Source organism: Falco punctatus (assembly GCF_963210335.1).
Source record: "Falco punctatus genome assembly, chromosome: 6".
In the NCBI taxonomy this organism is placed as follows: Eukaryota; Metazoa; Chordata; class Aves; order Falconiformes; family Falconidae; genus Falco; species Falco punctatus.
This window is the reverse complement of record NC_137585.1, coordinates 31,278,125-31,292,549: the sequence shown is the minus strand read 5'-3', so window position 1 is coordinate 31,292,549 and position 14,425 is coordinate 31,278,125. Positions and strand designations below refer to the sequence as shown.

At 40.3% G+C, this 14,425-nt stretch overlaps 1 protein-coding gene across 3 annotated transcripts in view; it reads right to left on the bottom strand.

The window, feature by feature from the left end:
- The window catches only part of CHST11 (carbohydrate sulfotransferase 11), a 185,362-nt gene that overhangs the window by 90,041 nt on the left and 80,896 nt on the right, over positions 1-14,425 (bottom strand). For all 3 annotated transcript variants that reach the window (XM_080394026.1, XM_080394028.1, XM_080394027.1), the window contains one exon: positions 5,653-5,738. In XM_080394026.1, the coding sequence (XP_080250152.1) occupies positions 5,653-5,738 (86 nt within the window). The remainder of the gene's footprint in view (positions 1-5,652; positions 5,739-14,425) is intronic.

Here is a 14,425-nt window from a genome sequence, read left to right as displayed (position 1 = left end):
AAGAAGTCATCCATGGAATAAATCAATTAGCTCCTTTCATCAGCAGGCATTTTGCTGCAGCAAGCGAGGCTAATTACATATAAAGTTGTTGTTTATCAACAGGAGTACGTACCTGAAGTTTGTCATTGAACATTTACTTTTCTTCCCTATGTCTCCATTCTGTATCTTTTCCATTACGAAGTTCTTAATCTATGATCAATCCAATAGTATGATTAGGAGCTGCACTTACCACATGTTATTATCTGCACAGATTTGCCTACAAAGATCAGCATCAATCACACAACACATGTTTTCAGTATTAGTAGGACTTTTGGGCCACTTCTTGCCCTCAAGAAGGTCACATACATATTTATGACTATTCAAATCAGTTGCAAAGCATCAATAAAGTCAAATGTATTCTTTAGATAATCTAATAACAGATAACGTATTCTTTAGATAATTTACACTATTTCTCCTACTGTAAAGTTCACATCGGGATATCTGTATTGCTGTCCCTAGGAGAAAATTCAGCACACAGGACATATATATGTGAAAATGGGAGATAAATCAGTGTATAGCATTGGTGTAATCTTCTTGTCTTACTGAAATTGGCTAGTAACTTTGGAGACCTACATTTTTCCCCCATTTTTGATTGATACAGTAATTGTCTGGCAGCCTAAGCTACAGATAATCACACGGCAGCTCCCAAAAAGGAGCATTTGTGACCTGAGGTGACTAAGGATGTATAAATACTGTCTGCAAGGCAACAGCTCCAAAGCAATCTAATACAATTTCATAATGCAAAGGCAACACAAGGTCCACAGCTCTGACTCACCAGGTTTAGCAAATCACTAGACATCCTGGCTCCAACTACACCAAAAGCAGCCACCTAGAAATACATCCCCTTGACAAAAAGAAATGTGTTTGAAAAGGCAAGTAGCCAATGGCAAAGAGTATGACCTTCAGTGAAATAGCCGTGGGGACTCATGAACTAAAGTCTGGCAATAATCACTAGAAACTGAAACAAACTCATCCTTGGATTTGGATCCTAATGGACACAGGACTGGATCTCTGCTGTGTCCCTGTGTTCCTCTCAGCAGTCTAGATAGATACATCAAACAATGATGCAGCCTGTATTTAATGATAATTAAATTTTAATCTTGACAACTGGAAGACAAATTCTAACTTGAAACATGCAATTATTTCCCATTCCTACAACATTTGGTCTATTTTGGTTTGCAATTTCTTGTAATTCAGTAGCACATTCATTGCACCAAACTGATGAATGTTAACCACTAAAGTGTGTAAGCCTCAAGTATGATGTTGCTCAATTCTGAACTTCTAGTGACTCCAGCTCATGGGCTGGTCCACAATTTTCTGTTATTTTTGGAGCAGTAGGGTTGTACACAGTCATGCAAATTACAAGACACAGTTGTACACGTTGTCTTCTAAGAACAGGTCTTGCAATTATTTGTTTACCCATATTCTTAAATTCCTGAGGTTTCCACACAAAAAACCCACCCAAGATAAAATGCAAGCTTATGTCACATTCCTGCAAGGCTCTTCATCTGTGTTCAGTTACATTTAGATACTCTCCTTTGCTACTTGCTCTGTGTTGAATCCTCTTTCTCCTTCCATTTACAACCATGTGTGAAGAAAAATAATTCTCCTTAACACAGATCCAAATTGGCTTTGTAATGAACTCATTAAAGAAATGGTCCATTTCAGCCCTCAAAATTTGCTGCAGGTACCTCTGCACCTTATTATTAAACCTCCACCAAAAATGAACAGGAAAAAAAAAAGATAATAGGGTCTCAAAGACATACTCTGCACACTGACTGCCATGTATGCAGAGCCCACAGCCTGGAAATGCACTTACTCAGTGTAAATCCAGTTCTATTGAATTTTCTTTTCCTCACGGTATATTAGCACTCATGAAAAATCTTGCAGTGAAAGCCCTAGAGAAGAAATCTTCTGTCCACAGACAAATGCACTTCTCACATTCTGCTCTAGTACAGCAGGCAAAAGAGCAAAAACGTTGTTCGTTCTTTTACAATAATCATAAGGTCAGACACTCACCTAAGACATAAATAACACATGGGCTTTGTCACAGGCACTTCCTCTAGCCTTAATTCAGTGCTATCTCCATCCATTCATCCTCTCCTCCTCCACCAAATATATGAACAATTATGATCAGTCCACTGAAAGTTTGACTGCTATTCTAACGTTCAGCTCCTATGAGCCACCAACACCAGCCTTTCAGTCACCTCCAGATCACTGCTACCTGTGAATTTACTCAAGCCAAATCTTTCTGTTTTGTTTTTTTTTTTTTTTCATTTTCTTTTCTTCTTTTCTTTCTTCCTTTCCCTTCCCTTTCTTTCCTTTTCACAATCATTGACCATGCCAAAAAGAGATTCATGAGACCAATGATGGCATCTTCAAACAACGCCATAGAAGGAAATAAAATAGCGCAGGATCAGAGAGGCTGTTATATGTCAACATAGTAAATACCCACAGTCAAATTCTTAGTTGGTGTAAATCAACCTGTCTCCATCTGTTTTTATGAGGGCACTGCAACCTGATGCTGGACACACAGCAGAAAAACCTTACTCAGATTAAACTACAGCATTTTAAATCTGAGAGAGTACTGACCCTGTCTGGCACCTATTCTCATATAGACACACATTCTTGTGGCCAAATTCTCATCTCCCGTGACAGGGAACAGCCAGGAGTACACTGCATGCAAGGACGTATGGGCCCTTAATACCATCCCAAAGCAGGCAGCCCCCTCCCTTGCCCACCTTTCTTGGAGGTCCTGGGGATATTCCCAGAACAGCAGCAGCCGCAGTCATGTTGCACATTGCTGCCTATGCAAGGAAACCTGAAGCATGTGAAATGTACAGCATACTCTATAGCAGAGGATGGCAAGCCATAGTTGGGTTCTCCTGTTATACTATATCATGTAAAAAACATGCACATGAACACAGTAAATATTTAAAGCTTCCTAGCCTTAAAAAAAAATCACAACTGTACCTAGCTTGTAGTAATCCAGAGCCACAGCTGCAGGGCATCTTTTCAGCAGCCTAAGTCTGCTGTTTGAATTACACAGATTCCTTTGAACTACAAGGAGAGCTACAAATACCTGCTCGATCAGCTCCACTGTTCCTCTGAGGCAGCTAAACTGAGCACCGAAGAGTTCCTGTGATGGCACACAGAGCCATCGACACCCAGGAGAAAAACATGGGTTCATAACACCAGGAGCTCAACAGGTGCTGCTGGTCAAGAGTTAAATATCTAACTGGTGTTTTCATTTCCTAGATCAGTAAGAGGGAAATTCTGGCCAAAAATGTCATCATAGAATGGGTTGGGTTGCAAGGGACATTAAAGATCACCTAGTTCCAACCCCCCTGCCATGGGCAGGGACACCTTCCACTAGACCAGGTTGCTCCAAGCCCCATCCAACCTGGCCTTGTCTTCTCGTGTGTTTATTATATATTGACTTCTGAGCTAACTTTACAAATGGCTGATCATGACTGCTTCAGCAAGGAAAGATTAGGGGTCTGATCTCCATTCCCCCATCCTTACAATTACTGGTGAACTCTTGAGGAACAAGCACCCTACTGCCAGAATACAGACCAGTCTCTAACCTGCCACCTTAAGAAAAATAAGATAGACATCTCTTTGGGCAAAAAAAGAAAAAGAAAGATGAACCATGTATTTGAAGAAATATTCTAGGGGTTATCTCCAGTCTGATGTCTTCTACTGCAGCCTCTATTCACTGCCTTTCCTTGGTACTGTTTTCCCAAAATGCATACACTTGCTTGTCTGACATTGCCAGTCTCGTTAGGATTGAGTGCAGCATGCAAAGCCCCATTTAAAAAGCAAGCAAACACCAACTAAGAACAAAGAAAGAAACGAAACCTAGAAACTTGGTAAAAGTGGATGTCAGCAAGCTGATAGAAACACTTTGGCTTAAAGACAAAGTTCTTTAGTTCAACACTTAGTTCAACTTAGACTGCTTAGTTCAACATCAGCTGCAAGAACTGCCACGCTTCCTCAAACATTGCCTTTTTCTGGCTGGATCACAGGCGAGCCCGGAAAGGGATGCTAATGGTTTGCTTGGTCAGAGCACACAGAAAGGAAGCAGAGGCAGTGAACGAGCTGCCAGCTGTGTCCCCTGCTTCAGGAAATTCAGGAATTTTTTCAGTTGAGCAAGCTTGCAAGGGCTCTGGGATTACAGCCCTTCGCTGGATGGGGTTGTTTCTTTCTTATGGGATGGCCTTTAACGATGTTAAAGGGCAAGGAGGTTTTGACTGACACGCTGCAGACCCCACGGAGGTTTTGACTGACATGCTGCAGACCCCATAGAGGCTAATTACTCAGCCAGTCTCTTTTCCCTTACCCACCCTTCTTGAGCATCTGCAAAGAGTCTTCAAATTTAACCTGCAAATGCTAATGTTTTTCCTTTGTAGCACTGGATTGTTCCTCTTCAGGGCTTTTTACATGCACTTTCCATTTACCCAATGCTAGCTCCCATAATGGTCAATAAAGGACAGTATATTAGTATGATAAACTCATGTTCCCAGCCATGCACAGAATTCAAATTGAATTAGAAAGTCAGCCTATGTTCATAAAAACAACGCTATTGAGCAAATGGAGCTTTACTGCACTACATAACAGATATCACATATCTTTGCGTTGCTGTCAATTCTTCACATAAATACTTAAAATCCCTTAGACTTCATTTTGCACACTATATAGTGAGTCTCTTCATAATCAAATAGTATTTAAAACATTTACTGCCTTGTTAAATCTAACAAGTTAGATTTATTGGGATAGTCACTTTCCTTAATAGCCAATTTAGTAAAACTCAATGTATTCATTGATGGATAAATATATAATAGGTGGTTGTTAAACTTTAATAAATATGTTTAATAGTCAGCTGGCATTTTCTCTCAATGGCAGCACTTCCTCTCAGCTGCCAACAGGAAATGCTGATCCTGAATGTGCCAATTCAGCCCACATGTAGGGAATAAATTGATCTAGAGGAGCAAATGGGAGCACAAATTTCAGGTAGCTTTCCTGCACTGCTTGTCACAAGAAGGCAACTCTAGCTGAGACTATCCTAAGCTCCCACCAAGACTGTCAGGTGTTAAAGAGCACACAGCGTAAAGGAACAGTATGAGCTACTGTGTTTGCCTAGACTCCAGAAAAGCAATGAACAGGACAGGAAGGGCAGCTGGCTTCTTTAAAGTCATATAAACTTATTAATGTATTATTAGTGCAATTTAAATTCTTGTCACACTCCTTGCTTCACGTATATCAGGTCGCATTCTCTCACCCCACCCTGCCACTCTGTTTATTGATCAACAGATTAAATTATGATGCCTTGGCTTCTACTTAGGTATAAAAAGTACTCTTTTAAGACTTTTAGATATCAAAGAAAAAAATTTAGAAGAGTTCATATCATTAGACAACTAAAAACCTTTAAAAATCGGGCCCTTAGCTCAAACTGTAGAACTTTATGGCTAATTCTGCACGTCCCAGGATCAGTTCTCCAAGCTGAAGGCAGCTACTACATATAAATGAGAAAAGAATGATTAAAATACCTTCAAGAGAGACTGTATTTGTACTCTGGGCTGGGAAGTTTTATCATAGCCACAAGACACTCACCCGTGTGGGATTATATAGTTCCTGGAGTGGGCTTCTGGATCCTTTCCGGCAGCAAATGTCCATCCCGAATGGATTTCTACGCATTACTGCAAGGGGAAATTGAAATTAATACAGGTTAGCAACATTGGTTAGCAGTAACCTATCGCAATCCATAGAGCAAGAAGAGACTTTCTGACAGATCACGGGATTCTAGTCAGTGTTGTGTCTTAATTCATAAGACAATTTACTTTCCCTAGAAATTGTCTGAGAGCTAAATCCTTTATCTATTGTTGAAGTTACTAAAAAAAAAGTTCTCTGGTTCCCCTCTTTTCCTTTGTTATAAAAGCTGTTATCCAACAGCTTCCAGCTCAGGTGCACAAAAATTCAAACACAGTGACCTAAGCAACACAACCTTCAGCAGTGCCAGATACCTGATTCTCTGATCGTCAGGGAGGAGTCAGATGGATTCTTACCATCAGCATCTCTGAGAGGCAACATTTGAGCCCCTCTCCACCTAGATACAGAAGTACACAGGATCCTAATATTAAAACACCTAATTTAAAGCTTCTATCTTAACTTTTAGGTTTCTCCTAGAACAGACACTCAGCACTACATAATGCACATGCAGTCAATCCTTGCTGCACTTCTTGCCCCAAAGCATATTTCACTCTACATATTGCAACTGAATACCTGACTGATCCAAAACCCAACAAATGCTATGTTATCCTAGTCGGAGACGAGCAGGTTTTCAAACCAAAGGTTTTGCCAAAGGTCTGATCAAGAAGTATTTTGGATGATAAAGCATTTTCAGGAGAGACACTGACCTGAGCAGGCACAGAGATCACCAGTTTCGAGTTAGAACTTTGTGGCCATAAGAGTCAACATAAGAAGGTATCCAGCTCCAACCAGCCTCTACAGTCACAAGGAAAACAGCCTGTCCTTCAAATCTCACATGGCCCACATCATTCTCTGCAGACGCTCCTCTGCCCCCAGCTTGCTGTGCTAACTACGGAAAGAGCATCAGGCAATCAGACACCCACATCAGGCATCACAGCAAGGGGAGATCTGTCTCGTCGAGGTTTAATTAACACACAACCAAAAGCAAAGAAGAGATGCTCCTGCTGGGAATCCAAAGGCATTAAGCAGTCAGGCACGCTTTTATCACCGCTTGCCACATTTTGTAACCAGAATCTATTGCAGCGTCCTATAGCAACAGTTCTGAGCTGCACCACTTGCAGACATGATATTGCAGGCCACGAGCCAAGAGTCAGAGAATACAATCAAGTAGTGTTTTAATACAGAGGGCTAATATGCAATCATAATTGATACATCAAGCAGTATGAACCACAGAAAACTGTATATAGTTCCAATCTGGAAACATAATAGATTCCTTCGCTCACTTCACAGCTATTTTTCAACTGAAGGTATCCAATAACATGCCATGCCATTTTTCCCCTGAGCAAAGAGAGATTGCATGGGTCTTGTAGCAGAAGTCAGACATATATGCTCAGTAAACAAACTGGCTCAATGTTTTCCTCGCTATTTTCCTCACAATTAGGATAGTAATGTCATTAGAGGCTGTAACTTTAATTTACATGTTTAAATACCTGATTATTCTCCGAACATTTTTAATCATGCAGCCAAGTACTGCAATTCTGTCAGTTTTGTGCTAATGTGCCTTTTTGAAAGTTAACTTAAAAAGTGTTTGGAACAGTTAAAACTTTAAAAATATTCTGCATGAGTAATATCAGCCTCCAGTACCTGGAACTGGTTTTAGGAAGAAAACACTGAAGTGAGGTTGTAAGAATCCAACAGTCATTCCAACTACAAAACTCCTGCCTGTCACATCCCTGCTTGTCATGCCTCTCCATACTCTTGTACAAGGAACTGTGTCCAGGGATGCTTTAAAAATCATTTTGTAGCCCCCTCACCATTACAAGAGATTTTTCCAAAATGAAGCCTTCCAGTCAACGCCAAACCACATCATTTCCATTTAAAACACCAGAGCAGGTTGAAAGGGAGAGGGCAACGTTTCAGCACATCCAGGTCGTTAGACTGTGATTAACCAGGATCCTGAAACACTGATGCTTTGTTCCAAAATGAAGAAAAATTCTAGTGTGGTATTCCCTAATTTATTACTTCATTTTTCATTTCCATTAAATACAGTAAACACTAATGTGCACAAATGTATCCCTTCCTGTATTACTTAGCCAGCAGGTATCAACACATCCACACTTTATATGCAGCAGTAACAGCCATAAAGATTAAATTATTTGCACAACATGCAAGATTTGATTCCCAGATGTAAACAAACAAAAAAAGCAACTGTCTCCCCAGCAAAAGCTAAATGCTAACGTAGAACCTTAGTCAAAGAAGCCATTAAATCTTTTTTATCATTCCCAATATTACTTAATTGGTTTGTTTTTTTCAATAAAGCCTTTAGAAGACGACTGTGGAGTTAGCATAGCAACACAGCAGCTCAACATAGCACTCTATTCCCTGTTTATCAGTGTCAGGAACATCATGCCCTGATGCAGCTGTACACAGCACCTCTGTGCACACCTGGAAAACACTTGTGCCTGGAATTTAACTGCAGCACCAAAAGAAAGAGGAATAGTCTCCTTTCCTCAGCAGAAATCCCACTCACACCTTTTGCAGAATTGTCCTTAGATGAATAACTATCAGGACCATTTATATATAGTTCAAAACACTCGCTAACATGCCTGTGGACAACCACCTCTCAGGGCTCCTGCAACCTGTTCTCTACTGTCTCAGCTTCTTTGAGGCAGTGTTTCATTACGTGAATGACACAACCTTTTGGGTCTGAGTCTCACCTATAGCAATCTGCAGTAAGAAAACCGTAATATGGACATTAACTGCACCTATACGAATTTTAACACCACTTTTAGTAGGACTGTCATACTATTGTGGTAGTGAAAATTAAGAAATCAAGCCCTTTATCTTCACCAAATCTTATTAGCATCATAAATATCTAAATTTACATTTTATGCCTTGGACTGATCTCCATACATAATTACAGTAAATTATAATCTAATGATAAGTACTGCATATGCATGGCTCCAAGAACTGATTAAAATATCATGTTCATGCACACTAAGTGTGTGAAGCAGCTGACAAGAGCATTCAATCCCTTTAATGATTGAAGAGTAGTGTTAATACTGCAACTGCAGCAAAATCAGCGGTACCCTGAATTTAGCCAAGACTGTGAGCAGCTGAGTGAATTGTTAGTTTATTGCTTAAATGCAAGAGCTGTAATAACAAGACCTTTCCTCCACCTCCAGGAATCATTTGTCCAAAATGCAAGCTTGGCTCATCTTGTTGAAATCTGTGGAATCACCAGTCATTAATTTAATAGCAAGTCTGAAGAGCATGTTAACTAGGCACCAAATTTCAGTTTCTAAGGAGAGAAAGATAAACAGTTCCACTGAATTTAAAGCTTATCATCTATGTATATATACGTAGAGAGATAGAAACTACATGCACAGGTCTTAAATTATCTCAAAACAGGAGCATCCATGCACAACTTCTAGAAAACTATTCAGACTCTCAGTGCACTACGCATGAGAACACAGCACTCCTCAGTCAAATCCTCTTCTACAGTCTGTGCAAAAAAAAAAAAAAAAAGTCCAGAGGTTTTGCCACAGTCTTGATCCATTAGATGGCTATAAATTAAAACGTAGATCCCTCAAATTAAAAACACCCTTTGGAAAGGCACAATTTGGGAGCATACTGAGAGCTTGCAGGTCGTCATCCAGGCCAGGCAGCATTTGAACCTCCTGTCATGGTCTAACAACTGATGTGTTTACAAGCATCTATCTCCTCCCCGGGTCTCTAAACCCGTGGTGGCAGAGGCAGGGTTACAAGTGACAGAGTAAATTATGTGGCAAGGCACCTACTAGATCTTGGCATCTGGGGGGGTGGGGTGTGTCACCTCCAGCTTGCATCTAGCCAAAACCACCAGACAACAGTGCCTAGAATAATGGGCACAGGTAGGGAGGGGAAACATGTAGGCAGGCAGGGATGGTTTAAAGCCTGTGACGTTCCAGACACTGAAGATCATTCACATGGAAACATGTGAACCAGGCTTAAGTTGTCACCTCTATTTGGCAGAAGGCATTTATCATGCACTTGGTAACCTACAAACACCTGTCCCAGAATGGAAGACCTCTGACATTCCCACAGGATGAACAATGACAGCAGAAAATACTAAAAATAAGAAGCCACATCAGTGCCATTTCTGCCTCTCCCTATCAGCAGCTACAGAGAAACTGAGAGAGGGGACATGGTGGCACTTCTCTTGGGACATTACTGGCCTGAAAAGGTACATGAACGCCAGTGCTATCTAGACAGAAGAGAAAGGGGTGGTGAAAATCATAGGAACCAAGACTCTTGAGAGACTTAAAGCCATAGAGGTCACCTTCTCATAAAGTGTCAGAAGGGCAAATGAAACCATTTCTCACAAGCCTATGTGGGATCAGTCACAGAGGAGACTCTGCCAGAAGAGACACATAAAACGATTGTCACTTTTTCCACTGGACCTGCAGACACAAGTGAAATTTCAAACACTGGGTGCATGCATCCAGCAGCACCGACATTGCTGCCATCCTACAACCCTGTAAATGTCAGAGGCTCCCATTTCTAAGACTTCCACAGAATAAAAGTTCCCCAGCTGCTATCTAGCAAATGTCTTCTGACTAGGTAACGTTTAATTTGCATTGCTTGGACTATTCTAATTACACGATAACAATAATCAAATGTAAAAACTTTACCTCTGTTCACTGCCTCTTAAATTAACTGTCTCATATTACAAATATTTGAGAAAAGTTCTGAGAATATATTAATATTTAACTTTTCATTACATTGGTCTAAAGTACAAAGACAAAATTCCTTAATACAGCATTGCTTAAAGCTGACATACATAATTCATTCCACCTATCCAAGATATATGTCCCACTGGGGAAAAAGCATGTATTGGCAGCAGGTGAGACTGGTTGAAGATGCAATCCTGTTCTTGTTCCAAAGAAAAAAGTCAAATATATTCCATATTCCTTTTTTTTGGTCGGACTTCTCTTCTTTTTTGGTCTGATTTCTGTACGAAAGGCTGAAAATTGACAGCAGTCTGCTTGCTTCTTTTAGCTGAAGTACATTGCTTTCCAGCTAACGCCGCTGTCCAACTGCCCCTAATCAGGTCAGGGTTAATGCTTTCCATGGAGCATCTAGACAGTAAAGAGCAGGTAGATAACCTAGTACCTTCTCCTAGAACTGTAAACAACCAGGTCATGGCCAAAAATTCACCTAAACATTCCCTATCCAACCTAGACAGAAAAATCAGCGTAATTTGGCCCAGGCAAGATAGCAGCATCGAAACAGTTACTTGTATCTTTGGCATCTCTGGACACATTTAAGCAAGCTACTGCCCTCAAACTCTCACATTTTTCTCAAGCAAAGCAAGAATAATTGATTATTCCCATACTGACTGTTTAGAGATTCTCTTCAGCTAAAGATTTGGCCACGATTTGTCTTCCAAACTCTTGCATAGACTTCTACTGTGACACCAAAGCAACACAGAAAATTACTTCTGTTGGGTACTTAGGATGAAATACACATTTGAACACCACACTGAACACCTCCTCAGAGGCACCGAGACATCTATAGCTCAATCTTAAGCATACATCTAGAAATTATATTATATAACTACTGTGCCATCTGTACCAGCAAGAATGCTGCTCAGGACAAACTAGTCACATCCAAATACAAACCTAGCAAGGCTCAATCTGACAGTATTTTGCACCTGCAACACTTCTGAAGCATGAAAATACTCTGGGCAAAGTTGAAGTAAGTGACCCTAGGAAGCAGCCCTTTTTGTTTGTCAGAGGCTCTTGGACTGCATTTTTTGTAATTTGGAATATCCTGTCCACATAGCTTTCAGGCACTTCACTAAAATCATGCTGAACAAGCTTGTCATTAGTAACCAGCTCGTTCCGCTTCAGGAAAATGAGCCTTCCATAATAATTTACAACAATCTGCTCTGCAAGACTTCAGCCAAGTCCAAACTGCAAGCAAAATCGTAAACTCAGCAACAAAAAGACTACCTAATTTCAAACTTCATTAAAATTCCTATGGTCCCTTCTACAGACTAATCAGGCTATGGACACCAAATGGTATGAAAGGGTTAATTTTTAATCAGCAACCAGGAGCATGAAGAGTGAATGCAAATAAATGCTTTCACTCAGCACCGGCTCCCAGAGCCTGAGTAAGGAGACTTAGATAGCTCTCCGGGCAATGATTTAGGAGCACTAATCCTTCAGCAGCGATTCACAAAGATCGATGGATTGATAGCAGCATCTTGTGACATCTGGGGCCTTGTGCTTTGCTGCTTTCAGCTCAGGATTTTAGACTAAATTATCTCTCCTTCATCCCGAGACCACAGGTACAAGGATTTATGACTAAACTCTTGTCTGGCCTCTAATTTTCTTAAGGCAAAATTGCAGCTTTCTTTGCTGGAGCTTGGGAGATCTATTTTTAGAAAGTAAGAATCAGATTAGGTATTGTGTATGAGCACGCCAAAGTCTTAAATGCAGAGAATGAGATAACTCTTTTTCTCTGTGTTAACAGAGAACCAGATTTTGCCTTAATACCAGACAGTAACTAGAAACACAGGGTTTTGCTCAGCACAAGAAACAAGCAAAAATCTGTGACCAGAGCACCTTACCCTGTGTAACACCACTGTGTCTCACAGGCAAACCAGAGACCTTGCTGAGCTGGGTGCTGTAGGTACACTGCAAAAAAACAATCCCAAAAGCTCGATGTTTTAGAGCTCCGCCTGGGGAACAGGGAGAGATGCTGTATTTTAGTTTAGCAATATAGGATCATTGATTCAACACGTCCATCCCAACATGTCCATCCTACCTTCCCCTGATGTTTCCACTCCCGCTCATGTACCAGAGGGACTCACTAAAGTATGACTGTTGATGAATACAACAGAAGTGAAGGATGAAAAATCAAGAAGAGGTTATAGCTTAGTGAAATTACTACGGCTGAGAAGAGCAGCAAAGCCTCTAGTTGCAGGACAAGGGACCAGCAAAGTCAGTCCTCAGTTCACAGGTTAGAAAAACAGAGTCAAAGAAGTTAAAAACTTCCACCCACAACGCAAATTAGTTGCTACAGATCAAATTCATTTTAGGAAGTGAGATGTCTATTCTAAGCTACTCATTTAAGCTCCAATTATCAGAGCACCACCGCTGTGAAGATGGGTCACCCCATGGGTCCCCGCGAATGGCTCCCCTCCTTCCCACTGACCAGCAATCCTAGATGGGCTGATGGTTGAAGTTACATGAAATAAATCCTGGTATAGCACAGAAATGAATCTTAACGTTTGTTTCTAAGCTCTAGTCACTAATTACAAAGGTTGTAAATGTCCTCCAAAGACTAGGGAGATATTTAATGACTTTTTGCTTTAGACAGATTTCCAGAAATAAGTTTGTATTTTATCCTGTTTGTTCTCAGATTAGCATGAGCATGGGTTTAATTGGGCACAGTGGGGAAGTTAATATCCTTGGGTGAAATTATGCAGAGACTTAGATCCTTAGCCACCCTACAGACATTGCATGTGGCATAAATTAGCACAACATCTTTCCTGTTAATGAACAATGAGAAACTTTTTTCCCAGTAATTTTTTAAAACTGTTAAGCCATACAGAATTTCTTTAGAAGTCTCAAGAAATTATCCACAAACCTAAATCAAAAGGCTTTTCAATAGGCTTTATTCTCACATGAGAGCTCTGTTTTGTTTATCTGTCACACAAAGGCACACACTGCTTTTAATGCAGCAAGTTCTTGTGGGTGCAAACTACAAACTATATTAGACTTGGTCAGACCTTTTCTGATACAACCTTGTTTTCTCTGGCATAAAATACATATTCAGGGGCATAATATTTCAGAGGTCCATTCTGCATGGTTCACGGCCTACCTCAACTGCCTGCTCACCTCTGTGTATGCCCTGGTTTATGCCAACCATTAGCAAGGTCAGATGTCCCAAAACATTGATCAAAATGGTCTACTTCTTTTCCCCCAGAACTATTTCTAAGTCTTCGTAAATAACATATTTTTTATCATCCACATCAACTTAGAGTTCTTAGTTTCCTTTTTTATTTTTTTTTTCATCTCCAATGCTACAAAGGAAGTAAGAAACTAAGGAATTGTGACCAACTTTAATTACATGTATTTCACAAACAAACGTGTATTATGAATTTGCATGAAGGAACACTGTTTATCAAAATACAAAGAAAATCCCTCTTTCTAGATGTTACACTTTTTCCTACTTTTACACTACAAGTTAGCCATGTGTTTTGCAAAATGAGACTGCAATAATCTGGGAAGGTCAGAAAAATTTCTGGTGAAGCTTACAGGTTTCCAAACATGCCTCCCTCCAATCTCTGGATATTCGTTGTAACAATGTCAGCAGCCACAAATGCTGCTGGGTTCTCTTTATAGCAGAGCTGAATGTTCTACTCTGTTCTCCTTATCAGCCTAGTTTTCAAGCCTGTAGATAGTTGGCTATGTCCCATCTCTCTGATGCAAGTTCAAACGAAAACTGTAAATGTAGGTCCAGGGAAAAAAGCTACGTTTGCATTGTCCTAAAAAAGTAAGAAGCTACATTTCTTTTTCTCTATTTCCCACTACTTCCATTGCACTGTCAGTACCAGTCTACTTAACAAACATGATGTATGAGCTCACTCAGGAAAAAAAAAAAAAAAAAAAAGGGAGTGAGAGAA